Below are 22,600 nucleotides of genomic sequence, written 5' to 3' on the forward strand. Positions count from 1 at the left end.
ATTACCTTATTTTATAGCAATCTATATTTGTCTAAATTTAATCAGGCTAAGAGTGAATCATTTATACAATACAATACAATTTATACAAACCGCATTAAAGTGTTCACACCTAAGATTACTCAAAATTTTAAGGATGCTTGTGATGCTGAGCTCTCATATCTAGAATTATCTGAAGCTATACATTCAATGGGCTTGAAGAAATCCCCTGGAAATGATGGTTTGACAGTGGAGTTTTATCTCTGCTTCTGGTACCTGATTAAGGATCATCTCTTACTTATGTTTAAAAATTGTATTACAAGACAAGAGATTACGGCAACAATGAAACAAAGTTTATTAACCTTGATTCCCAAGCGTGGTAAAGACCACTTATTCATTGAAAATTGGAGACCCATTTATAATCTTTTAGATTATAAAATTATTGCACAGGTTTATGCTAAACGGCTGAAAAAGAATTTGGAAGAAATAGTAAGTGAATGTCAAAATGGCTTCATGGCTAAGCGTCATATTAGTTCTAATGTTAGATTAGTGTTGGATCTAATTGATTGTTCAGATGTTATAAACACAAATGCGTTATTGCTTTTTTCTCGGTTTTTACAAAGTGAAGTCAAGTCAACTCAAATTAATTTATATAGCCCTTAATCACAGGAAAGTCTCAAAGAGCTTCACATATGCACCAGATCATATACATGACATCCCCTGATCTTAACTCCCAGGAGGGCAAGGAAAAACTAAAAAAAAACTGTGGAAAAGTGAGAAACCTTGAGAAGGGACCACAGATGGGGGAATCCCCCTTCCAGGATGATCAGGCTGCAATGGATGCCGAGTGGGCAACATTGAACACACATTATAGTACTATACAGTGTTTGTTAAAGTGATGTGAAAGTTAATCAAATTAAGTGCTGCAGGAAGATGACATCGATGAAGTGAGCAGGGGCCCAATGGTCATCAATGTAGAAATCTCCATAACACCTCGCCTCGGAGGATGTGGACAGCCTCCAATCTTGTAGCAGTCAGTTGCTGTTGGATTGAAACAGCAACCTCCAATTCGGTCTTCATCACCTGATTCCCAAGCCTGGGAAAAGGGGGCAGAAAAAGAATAGAAGCGGCAGTAAAGAGGCCAAAACAAACAGTTCAACTAAATGCAGAATCGTACAAATAAGTCTTAAGTCGTGTTTTAAACATTTCTACTGAGGTAGTGCCTCTAATATCCGCAAAGCATCGGTGCCCGGATAGAAAACGTTCTCGGAATCACTAAAAGGCCGGGATTTTGTGACCGAAGGTTTCGGATCGGAACATACGGTCTCACTAAGTCGATGAGATAGGAAGGTGCTAAGCCGTGCAGTATTTTGTCCGTAAGTAGCAGAACCTTGAAATTGCATCTCAAGTGGACTGGGAGCCAATGCAAATTGGCAAATATCGGAGTAATATTATCGAACTTTCTCATCCTTGTCAAGAGTCTTGCTGCGGCATTTTGGACTAACTGCAGACTTTTAATACTAGACATCGGAAGACCAGAGAGCAAAACGTTACAATAATGGAGGCGAGACGTAACAAACGCATGGATTAAAATTTCTGCATCACTATTCGACAGAATTGGATGAATTTTAGCAATATTACGGAGATGGAAAAATGCGGTTCTTGTAATATTCTTAATGTGCATTTAAAAAGACAGATTTGGGTCGAAAATAACACCAAGATTTTCCACTTTAGCAAGAGCCGTCTCAGTGGAGTGATGGACTTTAAATCCTGACTGAAGAGTTTCAAATCGATTATTAGCGGCCATATAGTCACTAAACTGTTGCGCTACAACTTTTTTGAGAATTTTCGCAATAAACTGGAGATTTGAAACCGGCCTATAATTACTGAGGTTCTCTGGATCAAGGTTTGGCCGCTTAAGCAGAGGTCGAATAACAGTGGTTTTAAAGACTGCTGGTACAGTGCCCGAGGTGAGTGATAAATTAATGATATTTAAGACGGAGGGTCCTAGGGTTGTAAACAATTCTTTGATGAGTTTACCAGGAAGCGGGTCGAGCACGCAAGTTGTCTGTTTTGCCGCACCAACTAATTTTGTTAGGCTTTCAAGAGATACTATTTTAAAAAGAGATAGGTTTGTCAGACAGTTATCAGCCATAATAACCCGACTAAAATCAGTATTCGCGGAATTCAGGGTTTTAGGAGCGGTGTCCTTAATCTCGTCCCGAATGCGCTCAATCTTCAGCGTAAAGAATTGCATGAAGTCATGGGCTGAATGAGAGGAGTTATTGGAGGTCGGCAGCTGTTGCGTTAGCATTGCCACTGTATCAAATAAATATTTAGGATAGTTTTTATTTAGAACAAGTAATCTGGAAAAGTAATTAGTTTTGGCTAAGGCGAGTGCTTCTTTATATATTAGTAAGCTATCACACCATGCCTGATAGAAAACCTCAAGTTTAGTCGCACGCCATTTGCGCTCTAGCTTCCTACATGATTGTTTAAGTGAGCGGGTTTCCTCAGTAAACCACGGAGTAGGCCGTTTAGGACAAGTTGTATGTGTTAATGGTGCAACGGAGTCAAGCGCATTTAACAGAGCAGCATTAAAATCATTTGTGAGGTTGTCAATCGAACCAATATAGCTCAGAAACGAAGCAGTTGCCAGGGGCAGTAGCTCAGACAGCGCATCGGTGGTTGAAGAACTAATATTTCGGCTGCTAAAGCTTTGATTGTGGTCAGGGCGATGGTAATGAGCCCGCACTTCAAATTTTATAAAGTAATGGTCAGACATAACAGTAGTATACGGTAACACCATTACATTTCAGCATGCTAACCCTCGGGTTAATACCAAATCTAATGTATTACCATTTGTATGCGTCGCTTCGTCAATTATCTGCGTGAAATCAAAGCTATCAATTATTGTCTGAAACGCCGCTGTAAGTGGTTCAGACGGGAGATTTGTATAAATGTTAAAGTCATCCATAATCACTATATTATCTGCATGAGTTACCAAATCTGCCAAAAACTCAGAGAACTCATCTAAAAATCCAGTGTACGAGCCGGTGGGACGGTAAATAACTGAGAAAAAACTCTAGCCTTACAGACTCCACAACCGTTCTTACAGGCTCGCTAATCACCTGTAACCCGACCTGCTCTAATGTGAACTGTCATGGAAGGCTCAAACAGTAATCTATATTTCTGGCACCTTCCCAGTTAGGGTGAAGGCCGTCCACCTAAGAGTTTGATTCAATAGAACATCCCTAAAAACCTTGCAAATTTTAGGTTTTGGAAATAGTTTCATCAACGTTATTGCCATGTTCTATAAAGACATAACCAGTTCCGTAATGTTATACCCTACAACACATATGTCAAAGTCAAGGCCATTGTGGCCCGCCAGAAGGTTTTCTACGGCCCCTAGGAAGATATTGCTTTCTTAAAAGATCCGGCCCGCAGCAAGCCGATGTGGGTAGCAGATGTGATCGGGTCCTTCGCGCCTGCCGATGATGTCACGCTTTAAAATATATTGTAGCGTCTTCCAAGAACACAGACATAGTTTAATTATCACATTTTTATTAGTCCAACCGTCTACTGTGCCGCCAATACAGTACGACACCCGTTCAGTCAAAAAAGAGCAACCACTCTCCTGTTCGTCCTCCGCTACTCTCGCTCGCATGCCCTCCCATCCAGCGACCCGCACGATGCATTTATTAACCTCGGAAACAACATAACTTGGCAAGACACAAATTCGACTAGAACACAGATAACCCAATTCGTTACACTATTTCTGTAATGTATTTCATTGCAGAATCGGATTGTGGTGAAAACTTATTTGGAGTAAAGCACACTTTATTCGGAAATACTCCATCCATCCATTATCTATACCGCTTATCCTCACAAGGGTCGCGGGCGTGCTGGAGCCCATCCCAGCCGGCGTCGGGCAGTAGGCGGGGGACACCCTGAATTGGTTGCCAGCCAATCGCAGGGCACACAGAGACACACATCCACACTCACAATCACACTTAGGGGCAATTTAGAGAGTCCAGTCAACCTACCATGCATGTTTTTGGAATGTGGGAGGAAACCGGAGTACCCGGAGAAAACCCACGCAGGCACGGGGAGAAGATGCAAACTCCACACAGTGAGGCCGGGGCTGGGATCGAACCCACGACCTCTGAACTGTGAGGCAGACGTGCTAACCAGTCGACCAACGTGCCGCCCTAAGAAAAACTTCATGTTAGAAAACTCACGTTGTTTTATTATTATTATTATTATTATTAATTGTTGGCATTTGATAAATTCATTGAATTTCGACGTAGTGCTGAGATCCTACACTGTGAGCAGGCATTGAACGCTATTCGAGCGCTAAGTGTTGATAGTGAGTGACTTTTTTTTTCTCTTTGCTCCTTCGACACAGCTCGTAGTTTGTTCGTGCCAGCAAACTCAGTAGTTGCATATTTCCCGTGTTTCACCACGTTTGTTGTTGTGTGTAAATGTTAAAAGGTGAGTTTAATCATTTCGGTTAGTGTAGGTAACTGCTGTACATAATAGCGTAGATATGTTCTTGTGAGTGATGTCACGTTGATGACCACTAGTTAATTATTTCGGCTAGTATGCTAACTATTCTAGTGATGAAACGTGTGAAATGTGTATTGTATGTATTGTTTGGCTATTTAATTGCTTAATACAATGAATTGTAATGTTTAGGCATATTGTTAACTAGTGGATATGCATTGGATGATGTTGCTAGGTTATTCTTTGTGTTGTTGCAGACCACACTAAATAGACGTGTCAATTGGAATACGGGCCTGTGTTTTCTGACAGTAGCACCCACCCGTTTTACTTCACATTATGTACAGTAAACACAATTTTGCAGCCTCAGTCAACCAGAAAATTGTTTCCAGTTTAGCAGGAGAAACCCAAACGGAAGTTACGTACAGGCTGCCTCCTCAAAGTAGCAGTAATGTACTTTATTTTTTTAATTTAGTAACTTCGAAGATAAAAACACAACAGCCAGGGGGGTGACAAACATAGAGGCAAAGAAATATATTACAGAAATATGAAGCGTGACATCATGAGCAGGCGTGAAGGACCCAATCCAATCTTGACATTTTTTTAAAAATTCAATGAACATTCTGTCAGTTCGGCCCTCAGCTTGTCGCAAAATGTTTTATTTGGCCCTCCGTCCATTTGACTTTGACACCCCTGTCATACAATGTCTAAAAGATTTTCTGTATCAAGAGGTGTACGCCAAGGCTGTCCTATTTCATGTTTTCTATTCATTATTGTTGCGGAACTCTTATCCATAAGCATTTCACAAAATTCCAATATTCATGGTTTAACTATCTTTGACCGTGAATTTAAAAATTCTCAACTAGCGGATGATACAGTTTTATTTCTCAAGTAAATATCAAATTAAATCTGCGCTCCAAACTACTCAAGATTTTTCTGATGCTTCTGGTCTAAAACTTAATACCAAGAAATCTGAAATATTATGTTTTTATAACACCGATGAGCAATTTGTTTTATATTCCAGATTAGCAAAATGTTAAATATTTAGGAATTAATATTTCAAAGAAACCATCAGAGAGACAGCATCTATTTTTTTTCTTCTAGAATCCAAAAAGCAAAATTATTTTTTATTATGTGGTTACAGAGAGACCTTTCAATATTTGGGAGAGTTTTACTCTTAAAAGCTGAAGGCGCGTCGAGATTCATTTATCCAGCTCTATCGCTTTTTATAAATGATTCACTTTGTACTTTGTCATTAACAACTTGTTTGTGCATTTTGTTTGGAAAAACAGACATCACCATCTCAAAAAAGAAATTCTTAGGTTAAAGAGAGCAGAAGGAGGGTTGGAAGTCCTAGATTTTTTTCATTTGAACTCTACCTTCAAAATCAAATGGCTTAAGAAATCCATGGAACAACCAACGTCACTCTGGAACTTTATTCCTCATAACATATTTAAAGCAGTTGGTGGTTTACAATTCTTACTGACTTGCAATTTTTGTATTACAAAATTACCACTTAAACTTTAAAAATTTCACCAACAGGCTTTATTAGCGTGGAAATTAGGCCATAATTGTTCTCCTCATAAAGAAATAATTTGGAACAATTGGAATTTTACCATAAAATATAAAACGTTATATAATAAAGCCTGGATTGAAAAGGGTATAATTTATGTTTCACATCTTTTTTTAATGTAATGGCAATATTTACACTTATGAAAATATTTTAAAAACAAAATCCTTCCCAGTTAAATTCAAAGATAAAAACAAAATCCTTCCCAGTTAAATTCAAAGAGTTTAAGTCGATTGAAAATGCTCTTCCTCAGATTATTCTTCAATTGATGAAATGTCATCCGACATATGAACGTATAAAAACTCAAACACCTTCCCTCACACTTAGAGGAATTCATATATTTTGTAAAAATCGCACAAAAAAACATATTATGAATACGCTTTGTAGCTATAATAAAATATATCCACGAGGTAAATTCTACTGGAATACATAATTAAATAACATAAATTGGCGTAGAACTTGGTTATGCCCCCTTCAATTTTGCATCTCAAACAAAATAAGAGAGCTTCAGTTTAAAGTACTGCATAACATTTATCCTTGCAATAATTATTTTTCTAAGTTTACTAATGTAGATGATAAATGTACCTTCTGTGGAAGTGAGTCTGAGACAATTCTGCATTTATTTTGTAATTGCCCTATATCGTCAAAATTTTGAAGAGATTTTGAAAGATATATATGTGAAAAAACTGGTCATGCTATTGCAATTGCTGTAAAAGATATTGTTACAAATTGTATACATGATGACAGATCTTTGTCCTTTGTAATTAATCTTATGTTACAATTTGGCAAGTTTTATTTACACAAGATGAAGATGTCCAAATCCCACCCAAATTATCAAGTATTACTTACTGAGTTTCAACAATATGTAGATACCTTAAAATTAATTAAAAATAAGACACGTGTTTGTACATTAAAGTACGTTGTTTTTTTTTATGTTGGTTATGTGTGTATGTAGTATTATATTGATATGTTCACTATTGTTATACAACAATATTTGTGAATGTTTGAAAGCATCAATCAAAAAAAAAAAATTAAAAATACATGTTCACAGAGAGAGGCAGAGAGAGAAAGTGAAGTCGCTCAGACAAAGCAGGTGGAAGACAACGAGGAACGGAGAAAACCAGCTGCAGAAAAGCCAGTACTCGTTGATAAAACAGGGACCCGAAGTACGGTATGAAGTAGTTCGGGTTCAAACCGAATGGCAAAGGCGAGCCACGGAACACAGAAGCACCACAGTGCAAGTGGTGCTACAAAGTCCCTCGTGAAGGGAGGCAACACGTCAAATTTGTCCAAACATCTGAAGGACAACCATGCGAATTTGTTCCGCAACTTCTGTCAAGAACAACAGGTGATAATGTTGTTCACCAGTTCACTATACTATAATGTCAAAGAAATTAGTATAAAGTTCCTCCCAGCCCAGTCGTAATCTTTCAGTAGCCGACATACAGAGAGCTTAAACATGTCCAGGGGGTGAAATTAAGTGTTTTATCTGCCAAATGTGATTGATTTTTATATTTGTTTAGTAATTTATGAAGACCAGTGGTCTAAAAAGAAAAAACGTAAAGTCTATCATATCTTTCTTGTGTAGAAGCTTTTAATAAAATATTGTGAAGAGACACAATGTGATTGCTTTGATTGTAAATCAATTTAGACAGACCAACATATGAAAAAGTAATTCTAACAAATGTCAATTATATATTACTGTATTGTCTTTTAAAAAAAAATCTCTTTGTCTAATAGAAGTTTTCTACCCACTCGCCAGTTGTTGGGTACGCCAAAGACACTTTCAACCCCTGAAAATGTCCATGATTAATAAATACATACAATATTATTTTAAAAATGTAAATACGTTCTTAAAATATTTAAATAACCAATCAAGGCACACTATATAAATTAGATATTATATTGAAACACCTTTTTGTAAAACATTTTATTAGCCCACAATATCTAATCTAATGAAGCTCAATTTATTTTTCTAGTTATGTCCATTAAATGTTTCATGTATAGTTTCAAAACACAAACCCTTTGAATTATGAATTATAAGAACAAGTAAAACTAGAGCTGCAAGAAGCTATAAAGGGCCCTCGCAGCCCTGGCAATGTTGGGGTACCGGCACGTTGGGATGCTCGCACATTGGAACTGAAAAATCGAAATGATCACGTGAATGAAGTTCCAGCAGCTTTTGTAGTCAAGGTGAGTCCAAACTTTAAACTAAATTCAAAATGGCGGACTTCCTCTTAGGTTTATCATATGGCTCCAAAAGGTTTTTTTGTAGGTCTCTTCCTGTTTCATACACTACCAAATTTTCGTAGATGTAGGTGAAGCGTACAAACGGGGCCGCTGTTTGAAAATATTCTAGGGGGCGGCAGCGAGCCATCTTTTAAAGATTGCACAATTGAATAATTAATTATTGATTGATTGATTTCTCAGGCCTTCTTGTCGGGGCAGAGTTTCATGAGTTTTTGTGCATGTTTACATTCTCAAAATCAGCATTGTTTTATTGGCAAACTGGGCATTACCATGGCAACACCTTTTTGCAAAAAATCTCAACTTCGTGTTTTAACATCACGAAGGCCTAAACACTCCGAGCAAATTTGAAGGAGATCTGGCTAACCTGCCAGGAGAAAAACATGAAAGACATAAAACATGTACTTCATTTAGCCCACTACAATGAAAAGTTAGTTCGTAGATGTCTTCAGGTGTTGACTCTCATCAAATGTGTGAAATTTTGACAAGATATTATCATGTGGATCACATTACAGCTGCATTCAAAGTCAACGTGATGCAGAATTGTAAAGTAAATTCAAAATGGCGGACTTCCTGTCAGGTTTAGCACATGGCTCCAAGAGACTTTTTTGTAGGTCTTGACCTGTTACATATACACCAAATGTTCGTGGATATAGGTGTAATGTACAACTGGGGCTAATTTGTAAAAAAGATCTAGGGGGTGCCAGCGAGCCATTTTTTTAAACAATTGCGACTTAAAACAACAAAAAAAGATGATTTCACCAGGTCTGATGTGTTTGCAAAGTTTCGTGAGATTTCATGCATGTTTAGACTATCAAAATCAGCGTAGTTTTACTTGCGATCTGCCCATTGCCATGGCGACAGCTTTTAACGAACAATCACAAATATCGTAGCTTGACATCAGGAAGGCCTACAGAGTCTTCCGAGCAATTCTGAGGTCGACCTGGTTAACTGGCGAGGAGAAAAAGATCAAAGAAAAAAAACATGTACTTCCTTTCGCCAGTAGGTGGTGCTACCACTACGATGAAAAATAAGTTCAGAGATGTCTTCAGGATTCGACTTTTATCAAATGTCAGTAGTTTTTTTAGAAGAAATTATCATGTGGGTCAAGTTCCAGTAGCTATTGTAATCAGAGCAAATTCATACCTTAAACGTAATTCAAAATGGCTGACTTCCTGTTTGGTTTAGCATATGGCTCCAAGAGACTTTTTTGTAGGACTTGAACTGTTACATATACCACCAAAGTTTCGTCAATCTAGGTAAAAATTACAACCGGGGCTGAATTTGTAAAAAATTCTAGGGGGCGTTAGTGAGCCATTTTTAACAAATTGCGCAAACAAGTAAAAAAAAAAATATTGATGATTTCGCAAGGCCTGACGTATGTGCAAAGTTTCGTGAGATTTTGAGCATGTTCAGACCCTCAAAATGAGCGTTATTTTTTGGCGAACTGGGTGTTGCCATAGCAACTTTTTTCACGAAAAATCACAAATTTCATATTTTAATATTAGGAAGACCTAAACACCCTTCCAAGCAAAGATGAGGTGGACCCGGTTAACCTGCTAGGATAAAAACATCAAAGAAAAAAAACAAAAAGAAGAAAAAATTATTTCCTTCAGCTACTAGGTGGCGCTATTACTATGATGAAAAAAAGGGTTCATAGATGTCTTCAGCCTTTGGCTATCATCTAATATGAAAAAAATCGAGAAGTTTGGATGATCTGAGTCAAGTTAAAACTGTATTTATTGTCACATTGAATAATCAGATTTACAGCACCGTCAAGGCCACGCCCTTCACCGAAAAGTCACAATACTCGGCGTAGAAGAAGATCAAAGTCTTGAGGCTTTTCTGACAAATGTTCAGTCGGATTTGTTCAACGGGCTCTGTGCAGTAAATAGAAATGTAAAAAATGGCAATGTTTGTCACCACTAGGTGGCGCTATATGTATATCGGAATATTATTAAATAGATGTCTATAGGCCGCGACTCTTTTCAAACAGGTGAAGTTTGGGATTTTTTGGAGCAAGTGCAGGGGAGTTATTAAGGTTTTCTCTCCTGTATGGAGAAGGAAAAAATGTATGCCAAATTTGATGCCCCACCCCCGACATATATTTTATCGAAAACTCACAAATATTTTCCCAGGTGTTGTTCCAGGTCTTAAGATGATATATCCGAAGTTTGAAGTCAATTGGAATAATCCTCTGGGACATGGGTGCAAAAGTATGCACCCTGCAAAAATAGTCCAAAATTGGACATTCAAAAATTCATCAATCACTTCCTGTACACTTTACACTATGGCTGCAATGAACTTTTTTGTACGTCTCGGGGTGCTTCACGTGTCTGCCAATTTTCGTAGGCCTAGGTCAAACGGGCTGGAATTCTATTTTGTCTTCCTACTCTAGGTGGCGCTACAGAGCCATTTCGTTTGCGTCGTTTATGGCGACTTTAAAATATCTTTTTTTTTTTGCCAGGCCCGATGAGACTGTAAAGTTTGGTGAGTTTTCGTGCATGTTTATGTTAATTAAAAGACCGTTCCTTCTCCCTCCACCAACAACAGAAGTCTAGTGCTACTGGCTCAGAGAGGGTGACACCACCCACTCATAAGCTACCTACTCTCCAAGATGTCTTTCAACAGCATAGGAAGTACCCAAAGGACAGCAAAGATGCTAAAAGGCTCAACAGGGCAGTTGCAGAGTTTATCTGTATGGATCAAGTGCCAATATATTCAGTAGAGAAAGCCATTAAAGTTATTGTTTCCAAAGTCTGTTTTGCAAAGAGTATTGAAAAGTATCAAAATTCATATTTGTATTGGTATCGGTATCGAAACAGAAATTTGGAATTGTGACACTATATATATATATATATATATATATATATATATATATATATATATATAGTATCGAGGATGCCTTCATGTGGACCACATGTCCAGGGCTGGAGACAAGAGTCAGCCAGGAGATGCCAGTCTCACTTTGAAACAATTGGATCACCAGGGGACACCGGCAATTGGATTTGACAAAGACACTCTAGGACTCAGAAAGACACAAACTCCTGATAAGGAGCCACTCTTTGTCACCTGGACCCCCTCTACAGATAACGGATGTGGATTCGGACGCCTTTAAACAGACTTTGTGGAGCTTCCCCCAGTGGGAAGCCAGGAGGTCCCTCTTGCGATCAGCAGGGGGCCAGCCCCGAAGAACATTGACAGTGCTGGATAATGACTGACCCCAAGAGATCGACATGGGAACTGCAACTTTAAACTTCCTCTGTCTTTTGGTCAAACAAAATTACCTTGAAATGAAACATATTCCAATGTATGACTGTGTATTGTTTACTGTGTGTATCCTGCTAACTTTGCATTGATGAATGGGAACCCTTCACTATGGTTATAATAATTTTCCTGGTCAGGTTTATGAGATAACAGTGTAGATATTGGGTTAAACTCATATCTTTGACTCCTAAACTTTAGACGCATTCAGAATGATATGTTTCCAGCTGAAGTTTGACAACTGATGCCAGTTACAAGTTGTGAAATTCAGAAAGGTTTCAAAACAAGCCTATTCAATAGACACAAATGTAAATTTATTGGCACGAATCGATGCTCACCTGAAACCTGAGCTTTTTCCTGAAACCCCTTTTTCTTAAGCAGATAAAAAGGCCTGGCCTTTATATCTCCTTCTCTCTCAACTTCGCCCTCTCACACTCTCTCTCAACCGCTCGCCTCTCAGACCATCTCCAAAAACACAAGATCCCACTCTCAAGAGAAACCTCTAACTCTCTCTGACATCTAAAATTTATCTTTTGACCTTTTTGGTTGGCTCGGAGCCGAGCCCCCATTGTTTACAGCCGGAATCAGCTGTTAGCACTCCGTGCTAACCATGTGCCGGCTCCCGGGGCGAGACCCGATATCCCCCGTGAGCTGAGGAGGAAGAGACGGGGATCTCGTGCGGGGGTTAAACGCCGGGAAAGGAGGAGACGATACCATCCCGTCCTCCCGTCTGTTATCATGGGGAATGTTAGATCGCTCCCCAACAAGATGGACGAGCTAGCGGCGCTTACCCGGCACGAGAGGGACTTCCGGGAGGCTAGCCTGATGCTATTCACGGAGTCGTGGCTAACAACGCTAACGCCGAACGCGGTCGTAGAATTGGACGGCTTCCAAATCATACGCGCGGACAGGACGCTGGAGAGTGGAAAGAGGAAAGGAGGAGGGCTGGCTGTGTTTGTGAACGATAGATGGTGTAATCCTGGGCACATCACGATTAAGGAGCAGCTTTGCAGCAGGGATATTGAGCTGCTAGCTGTTGGCATGAGGCCATTCTACATCCCGCGAGAGTTTAGTCACGTGATCGCGGTGACCGTCTACGTCCCACCAGCTGCCAGCAGCGACACAGCCTGTGATGTCTTGACTGCAGCAGTGAGCAGGCTACAAACACAGCACCCAAATGCCCTGGTACTCATCTCTGGTGACTTCAATCATGCCTCCCCTTCCTCCTCTCTGCCTTCATTCACACAGTATGTCACCTGCCACACCAGAGACAATAAAACACTGGACCTTTTCTATGCCAATACCAAGGAGGCATACACATCACTGCCCCTCCCCCCGCTGGGCAAAGCTGATCACAACCTGGTGGCTCTCCAGTCTGTGTACAAACCTCTGGTCCGCAGGCAGCCAGCTGTGACCCGCACGGTTCAGAGATGGTCTGGAGAGGCCGAGGAGGCCTTAAAGGACTGCTTCAGCACAACTGTGTGGGAAGTATTCAGCGATGCTCACGGGGAAGACATTAGTAGTCTAACGGACACTGTTACAGACTATATAAATTTCTGCATGGAGAACACCATACCCACCAGGACAGTAAGGTGTTTCTCCAACAACAAACCCTGGATCACACCAGACATAAAAGCTCTCCTGAAGGAGAAGAGGAGGGCTTTTGCGTCAGGCAACATAGAGGAGCGGAGGACTGTGCAGCGCCAGCTGAGGAGGAGGATCAGAGAGGGGAAAAGGTCCTACAAGAAGAGGATGGAGGAGCAGCTGCTGCAGAATAACGCCAGGGGAGTCTGGAGGGGCCTGAAGACCATCTCAGGCCACGGACAACCCAAGACCCGGACTGGGGGGGACCTGCAGTGGGCAAATGAGCTGAATCTCTTTTTCAATAGGTTCGATCAGATGCCTGCCTCCACTCAGTCTCTCCTGCTGCAGTCTCCACCTACTCCTCCTGCTGGGCGTGTCACCCCCTCCCCTCTTTTCTCCACAGTCTCCAGCTCCCAGCTACACCAGATAGCCACCACTCCTTCCTGTCCAGCCTTGGCCTTCACAACATCTCAGGTGAGGAACCAGCTGAAGAAGATGAAGGCGAGGAAGGCAGCGGGTCCAGATGGCATCAGCCCCCAGCTCCTCAAATCCTGCGCAGACCAGCTGTGTGGAATTGTCCAGCACATGTTCAACCTGAGCCTGAAGCTGGGCAGGGTCCCCCAGCTATGGAAAACATCCTGCCTGGTCCCGGTGCCAAAGACCCCCCACCCGAAGGAGCTCAACAGCTTCAGACCAGTGGCGCTGACGTCTCACCTGATGAAGACCCTGGAGAGACTGGTCCTTGTCCACCTGCGCCCCCTGGTGAGCTCCTCAATGGACCCACTCCAGTTCGCATACCAGCCTGGCATCAGTGTGGATGATGCCATCATCTACCTCCTCCACACTTCACTCTCCCACCTGGAGAAGGCAGGGAGCACTGTGAGGATCATGTTCTTTGATTTCTCCAGTGCTTTCAACACCATCCAGCCCACCCTACTGGGAGACAAGCTGGAGCGGGCGGGGGTGGCGCACCACCTCACCACATGGATCCAGGACTACCTCACAAACCGGCCACAGTATGTGAGGACACAGGACTGTGTGTCTGACGTGCTCCTCTGCAGCACGGGGGCCCCACAGGGAACTGTCTTGGCTCCCTTCCTGTTCACCCTCTACACCTCGGACTTCAACGACAACACCCCTACCTGTCACCTGCAGAAGTTCTCTGACGACTCTGCGATTGTCGGCCTCATCACAGGCGGAGATGATCGGGAGTACAGAGAACTTACTCAGGGTTTTGTGGACTGGTGCCAGCAGAACCGCCTCCTGATCAATGCGGGGAAATCCAAAGAAATGGTGGTGGATTTCGGTAGGCGCCAGCACTCTTCACCTGCACCAGTGAACATCCGGGGAACAGATGTTGAGAGAGTCTCAATTTACAAGTACCTGGGTGTTCAGCTGAACAATAAACTGGACTGGTGCGACAACCCTCTATAGGAAGAGTCAGAGCAGACTCTTCCTACTCAGGAGACTGAGGTCTTTTGGGGTTCAGGGGACACTCCTCAGGAACTTTTATGACTCGGTGGTTGCATCGGTCATCTTCCAGGGAGTGGTCACCTGGGCAGGCGGCGTCTCGGCCCGGGACAAGAAGCGGCTGGACAAACTGGTCAAGAGGGCCGGCTCTGTCCTGGGCTGCTCCCTGGACTCTGTGGACTCGGTGGGGGACAGGAGGATGTTGGCCAAGCTGTCATCAATGCTGGGCAACCCAGACCACCCCCTCCAGGGCACCCTAACAGCACTCCACAGCACCTTCAGTGACAGACTGTTACACCCTCGCTGTGCAAAGGAGAGATTCCGCCGTTCCTTCTTGCCTGCTGCTGTCAGACTCTTTAACAAGAACATTGTGTAGTCTCTACAAACTGGCGGTCATTAGTGCAATTGTGCAGTCCTGCACCTGAGCTCATATCGTGCAATACCCAATATTCCCCACTACTGTAATACCGTGCAATACTCAACATTCCCCACTACTGTTAGTCTAGTTTTATTTTTATCCAATGCTGTTCCTTACATTTCACTACATCACTGCAGCACTGTCACTTAGAGTATTTTTTCCTCTGTACTATGTACAGGCCGAAATGAATGTTCCTCATATTTTTTATGTAGATGTAGGTTGGTGTGTATACACATGTGTATATACACATGTTACTGCGTATATCTACATAGGTTTGATTCTAAATGTTTGCCGTCAATGTTACACATTAATGGCCACATTATGCCGCCGCCCCTGTGTGACCTATATCTTTGCTACTGTAACAATGAAAATTTCCCCACTGTGGGATCAATAAAGGCATTCTTATCTTATCTTATCTTTTGGCTGCATTTTTGACTGCGCTCCCACGCGCCCGAAAGTCACCCGTGGTCGACTTGCACAAAGCTGAAAATTTGAGTTCTCCGAACCTCCGTCACCACACACATGGTAGACGCGCCGAACTCCGGCGGGGCAGCAAACACTGAAGTAATACGCTAGTTTTGCCCCCTTTTAGAGCCGACACCACGCAGTGGCCAGACTCCATGAGAACCCAACCAAGCTTTGGTCCTGCTCCAAGCAGCCTGACATCCATAAAGCCACGTTATTAGCTGCTCCAACCGTTACATGTTGCTATCAGATTCGCATAGTGTACATATTTTCCATATTTTCCATCATAGATTGAGTTAGCTTTGACGATTTAGCCACACAAGATTTCAAAACATAGGCTCGACCTTATGTTTGATTGATTGCTTGCTTGATCCAAAACACGAATGTTTCCCGTGTCAGGAGTTCAACAACAGCCAATGAACATATTCCATGCGCAAATAGTACCACCCCTGCATATGGATGATTCGTCAGTTATGTTTGCAGTCACAACCAAACTTGCTAAGCTGGTGATTGATGCATTCAATGACCAATAAAATTCTTTAAAAAGACAACAACAAAAAAACATGGAAACTCTTTTGAACAAAAACAAACACTGTGCGTAACTTGCGTAACACACTTTCAAAGCCGCCGGCAGTGACGCCGGGCCGTGCGCCAAAGCGCATGTCATAGCGCGTCACCTTCTTTGATTTTTTTTGTGTTTTTTTTATCTGGATGTAGGATATGATAGCGCCAAGTCTGTCTTACTTGTCATTAGAACTCATGATTGTTGAAGCATTCCACAATAGCAGCCTCTTCCCCTACGTATGTGAACATGGTTGCAATTGGATCACCCAAATGACACACTTTTGGTTCGCTTGGACATGTCCTTAGTAAAACGTTTTAGTATAACTAAAATGCTAATTTTCTGTTGTATTATTGTCTAATTTGAAATGGAATTGGAGGAGACTTTGAGCTGCAATCCTGTTGTATTATTTCAGTCCACCGCGCTACTACATAATTTTCCAGACAGATTTAAAAAAAATAAAGTAAAAAATAGGCGGACATAAAATCTGCCTTCTTTTATGTATACAAACTTCCATAATTCTGTTCCAGTAGCTTATAAAAAGATTCTGATAGTTGAGGAGAAAAATATAAAGGGTTATCTTCAAAAGAGACCAAAACTATGCTGATACTGTACTCCAAAAGGTTCAAGTACAGCTTCAAATTAACTTTGGATGCACCTTTTTAGGCGTTCAGGTAAAAATGCCAGTTGGAATTGCAACGGTGTATGTAAAAATAATTTTTTTTGAATAATATGGAATTTACCAAAATATGACTTGCCACTAGTACCTTGGTAGAGTCAACTCCTTCAGTGATCAAAGGTAGTTACACTATTTGCCAACCCGTTAAAAGAATTTTCCCTTCTCAGATTCATTTAGCTGTCTGAATGGACAGACAGTTATGTGTGGCCACAAACAAATATGACGTGGCCACACACCAATTCGGATTTACTTCTGTGTTGCAGAATCTGAGCAAGAGTACTTTGGCACAAAATGGTCATGTGTCTCGTAACTGGACTGGTCAATGGGATATATGGAGTGCTAAGAGCTCCATGGTTTGCGAATATTTACGAATATTTAATACAATCTTCATATAAGTTTAAACATGTTTAGTATTGGCCCATTGGCTTTACTTGTGCTAGTTATACTAGAGTACGTCCAAATATAATATGTATTATTTCAATGATCAGAAATCTACAACCGTTCCAGTTACTTTTTTTCATTTGTAATCATAACACTATGAAAGATAAATATAGTATGAAATAACCCTCATTATTCAATTTTAATTTTGATTTGTCATAATATCAAATATTTATGATGAATAAAGGTGCTCATGTTTCAGGAATAGAGTTTTACTTCACCAAACAAATAAAAGTGAGATTTGATAGACTTTACTTCCAGAGATTGTTCCTATCTGCAGAATCTGTCTCAACTGTGTGTCTGCGCAATAAATGCCTGTCAACATATGTCTGTCAATAAATGTCTTCTTGTTTCTTGCAGCTGTGTCATGTGGCGTACCCAGTGCGCCAGTGAACGGAGGTGTTCTCGCTGCTGATTATTCCGTTGGCACACGGGTGACCTACTTTTGCAACAGTGGTTACCGGCTTTCCTCCAAAGAGTTAACGACAACAGTCTGCCAGCCAGAAGGTACCTGGAGCAACCACAACAAGATACCCGGATGCATTCGTGAGTATAAGCACAGCTGGAGGAGGAGGCACGGAGATGCCAAGAAATGGTGACAGTGATTTCAAGAAGTTGACTTGTGGGGAGAGGGTTAAAGTTTGAAATCTCTCCTAGATACACATCCAACAAAACCCTGTCAAAATATTTCATGGTCTCAGTCTGAAAAGAACCAGTCTTACCTTTCCCCATGTTTTTTCATCGGGATTCTTTAAAGCAGCACCGGGAAATAATTTTATTTTATTTTATTTTTTTCATAACTCTTTTGATGAAAAGTTGACTTACAAGTAGTTAAATGGGACTTTTGTCATGCCCTGGGGGGTCTGTATTGTTTTTACTGGCACTAAGCAACTTCGAGGAGGATGGGAGTAACCCTGGCACCCACAAAAAAATACAAATGTCCTTAATTGCTTTACAGCATTCTCACTTCCTCATTTTGCTATAAGGACGGAAGTTGATTTGAATGTCTACGCGCTATTACTGGTGTCATGGCAGAAGCCCCAAAACAAAACAACTAAAAAAAAGTTTTGTTAAATCAAAATTAGGTCCATTACCTCATCACTATTCATCTTTCACACAGGCACTGGAAATAGAAATGTAATTCAGTCCAACTTGCAGGCCAGCGAGAGCTCAGGTTGACTTTTGTCAAACACTACCGCTTTTGTCCACATGGTGCCACTATAATCAACAAAAACTGACATGACAAAGTGTTCCTTTAATATTAAGAAAAAAAAATCCTGCTATTTCACCGTGAGGGGTGCCTGAGAGTTAATCTATCCATCCATCCATCCATCCATCCATCAATTTTCTATATTGCTTATCCTCATCAAGGTTACGGTTGAGCTGTAGTTTGAGCCTGACTGGGCAAGTGGCAGGGTACACCCTTGACTCGTCGCCAGTCAAGGACACCTATAAACAAATTACAGTTCAAACTCACATTCACGCATGGAAAATGTGGTCTTCAATGACCTAACATATATGTTTTTGGAAGTGGGAGGAAGCCTGAGTATCTGGACAAAACCCACACAAACACAAGGAGAACATTCAGACTCCACTACTGCCAGAGGATATTAATTTTATATATTTTCTCTGCATTGATATGGTGAAGTACTGTTCTATTGTTTTAGTCCAGTTCACAAAGATGGTACATCATCAAGCAGTGACTCTACTGTTAAGCAGATAGGTTGTGCATCCCTCAGATGATGAACCATACCACCGTCAAAATATTAAAATACTTGATGAAAATAATAATTATAATGATAATAATAATAACACATTATTACATAACAGTCACACTCACCACTGTTGGGACGCTGCAGGTGACACGCACACCGCTCCATTTGGGAAATCTGAACCTTACGAGCCCCTTAAATGAAGTCTGGTGAGGAGAGTTTTTTTGCTTTATTAAATGACACGTTTTCCATTAGTTACGGGTGGACAATGTGGAACCATATTTATACAAATGGTATTGACACTTAAATATGCATAAAATGATTTGTGTCCTAAAATAAAAGTTACAAACTAGGGCTGATTTTATTTGTGTCATAAATCTCTATTAAATGATATATTCTATTTTTTAAATATTCTTTTAAGTTGTTCAAATTTTTTTGTAATATACCTACATCATGTAACTTGTTAGGATATCAATTGGACAGGTGTCATACTGATTTGGCCACTGTGTGCATGTCTGATGTCACAGACTTCCATATGACTGAACTAACAATTGGCCACTCATGGCTGAAGCCAGAGGATAGCCAATTTACGTTTCCACTGTTGCAGACAACTTTTGTTAATTTGTTTGCTGAAAACACTGTTATAGTTGCGTGTTTTGGGCTAGGATCCTCGGATGGAGTAATGAGAGCCCCTCAAGAATCAAACTTTACTGTTTGCATTGACCTTTCAGAGTATACTGTCTCTATACAGTGAATCGTGTCTCGCAGAGGTTTGGTTTATATTTTCGCAGCAAAGTTCATTGGAGCGCAGTTGTACTCTCTATATTGTGTTCTGTTAGCTCTTCGTGTTTGTACTTTGTTATTCTTCTCTTCGTATTACGATCTCTGTTTCCGGTGGTTACTTCCGTATTTGTTATGTGGTCACGTGTGTAGCGCGTCCAGTCCGATTTGTCGTGCGGTCACGTGTGTAGCGCATCCAGTCCGATTTGCTTGAATGTGGAAGCGATTGTCCGCTGGCGGAGGAGAACGTGATGTGACACATGCAGGGAATTGTTTGCTGCGGGTACGTTGCCGTATATTATTGATTTAGAATCACATCGAAGGGTGTAACCCGTAAAGCAACTAACGTGAACTGTAGGAGCCGACTGTTTGAGCCGACCGCTGAGCGGGTGAGGGAGCGGAATGGAGTGTATGCTCGATTGATGGAATTGGTGAGTGTGTCAACTTTGTCAACTTGTCTTTCTAGGCATTTGAACAATCAGTTTAGTCTTGCAATTTGGTGATATTTTGAATGCCGTATTTCTTAAATATGAAATATGATTGTAACTGGAATGCAATTTGTCTTTTGACTTATGTTTGTCTGCTTGTATTTAATACAACAAATATATTTATATATTGAACAATATTGGATTAATTGAATTGAAATGAATACTTGAATGTTGAGGCTATTTATAACGCAGTTGTGTTATTTGAATAAGCTATTTGATTGTGTATACACAGGATCATATGTGGACCTGTTTTATGCAGGCCTGGTTGATGGTGAGCTAGGAGCCGGATTGAGAAATTACCTGGAGTAGAACTGGACCAAACCGAATCATCCCCGCTCTGGTCGGGCTGGTAGGAGGCTGCAATTTAGTCAGCCGATTCCCTCCATTGAACTACTATCCTACACAACTTTTCCACACCTCATCCACTCATTCATGCTATTTTCCTTCCCAACTTTGGACTTCCCCCTGTACACCTACAGTTGAGCTGTTGGATTCAATCGTTGGACTGAGGAACTGTATATGGATTGATTAGTTCACAATATTAGATTAGTAATTTGAATTATTAGATTATTCATTCAAAATATTATATTAATAGTTGTAAGAGAACATTTAAATTGAAATGCTTATTGTTTTTTTCAATTTTCGTTATCTGTGATTAGTGTTGTCTGTCTTTATAAAAACATAATTCTTGGTGCCAATTCATAGTTCATGGTGTCATCTCCACTCCGAGAGTAGAACCTCTGTCTTCTGATTCTGGCCTAAATTCATAGCCATGTCGCTATTTGCACATGTAAATTTGCTACGTGATACATTCATATAGGATAGCGTGCATGCTCCATCATCCCAATGGGCTTTGCTTTCATTTCACTGTTGATGGTTCTAACAACATGATAAAAATGAAATTTGAGTAGCAGTCTCAGGTGCACCTAGCGAGTGGCAATGTAAGATGGTCGCTGGTGTCTTCACTTCTTGCTACGGAGAATAAGTGGCATTGTTAGTCTATTCCTAAATAAGCCTGTGGCTCACTGTGGTCAAAGGAATGCTCTTAGAGTTTGTGTGAATGCTCAGACACACGAAAAATTAGAGAGAACATTGGTAGCTACCCTGCTAAAAAAAAAAGGTCTGCACTGCTTTGCTAAAAAACAACAAACAGCATAGACATAATCAGCATAGCAAGCATATAGGTTCTCGTGCTGGTCTTGCTGGTGACACCAGCAACAGCAAACAGCAGCAGCAGCTAAATCAAAGCAAAACAGCCAAGATTCAAACAGCCGAACGAACCATAGGCCACTTGCCTCCCAGCAAGATCAGCATGTTGCTGGGGCCAAACCAGAAACTGGTTCTAGCTGTTGTCCAGCTCAAGTCTTGCTGGTGTCAACAGCTACCAGCAGGCAACAACAGCGAGTTGGTGTTGCTGGGTGGGTTTGGCTGGAGTTGGTAGACGAGTGACCGATGGCTTGAACTGCTTGAATCTTGGCTGTTTTGTTTTCCTTTAGCTACTGCTGCTGTTTGCTGTTGCTGGTGTCACCAGCAAGACCAGGACGAGAACACAACAAAACCATGTTGGCCTATATGCTTGCTATGCTGTTTATGTCCTATGCTGTTTGTTGTTGTTGTTGTTGTTGTTTTTAGCAAAGCAGTGCCGATTTAGTACCCAGCATGGCTAAACGTTTTTGGTGTGATTGACAACATTGTTTACCACAGGTTCTTGTGCTTATTCTGTATTTGTTTTATCGAGCAAGAAAAAAGGCACAACTTACATTGGTTTGACTAATTTGGTTTTATTGTGTACCAACTCAAACAGCTTTGTTTGTTGAAGCACATTTGAATCAATGTACAATTAAAAAAAAAAAAAAAAAAGTGTATTTTTTTAATTAAAAAAAAATTGTGAGGTGCATTTAAACTAGGGATAGACTGATTATCGGCCAGACCGATTATCGCCCAGGCCGATTATTGGCACCGATATTTGTCAAAATGTCGAATATCGTTATCTGCTTTTTTTAAAAATCTGATGGCCAGTAATAAATCCATTTAAAAATGTGTTAACTTCTAGGAACTATTTATATACATTTTCAGTTAACTTTATAAAAGATTGTCCTGACCCTGGCAACATTCAGCAGTTTCTTATTTTTTGTTTGAAATCAAAACAAAGACAAGTGAAATTTGAACATTTGTGTCATTTAGAAATTTTGGAGAACTTTCTTTACTTTTTCTAAAATATAGGGAGCTATTGTTTAAGTTTTCATTTCACTTTGTAAGACATGCTGATGACCCTGGGAGCGCTCCTTTTGTTAGAATTTTGCAACAAAGATGTATATTGGCAAACATTTATAATAACAATCAACATTTTGCAAATCTGAAAAAAATGTTCAATGAACATACGCTTAAATACATTTGAACAAAGTTAAGGGTTGTAATTTATTTTTTTTATTTTGATGCCAATA

At 40.7% G+C, this 22,600-nt stretch overlaps 1 protein-coding gene and 1 pseudogene across 11 annotated transcripts in view; one reads left to right on the plus strand and one right to left on the minus strand.

Moving 5' to 3' along the window:
- Nucleotides 1-22,600, plus strand: part of LOC147144176 (CUB and sushi domain-containing protein 3-like) — a 708,031-nt gene that overhangs the window by 462,669 nt on the left and 222,762 nt on the right. For all 11 annotated transcript variants that reach the window (XR_015087713.1, XR_015087712.1, XR_015087709.1 and 8 more), the window contains exon 51: nucleotides 17,537-17,722. Coding sequence is in view for 6 of the 11 variants with exons in the window: in XM_086037008.1 (XP_085893134.1) it covers nucleotides 17,537-17,722 (186 nt within the window). In the remaining 5 variants the exon portion in view is untranslated. The remainder of the gene's footprint in view (nucleotides 1-17,536; nucleotides 17,723-22,600) is intronic.
- LOC147144180 (uncharacterized) lies at nucleotides 1,056-3,141 on the minus strand (annotated as a pseudogene).

The sequence above is a fragment of the Filicampus tigris genome, chromosome 8 (genome assembly GCF_054856515.1).
Source record: "Filicampus tigris isolate MCC_2025a chromosome 8, RoL_Ftig_1.0, whole genome shotgun sequence".
Taxonomy (NCBI): Eukaryota; Metazoa; Chordata; class Actinopteri; order Syngnathiformes; family Syngnathidae; genus Filicampus; species Filicampus tigris.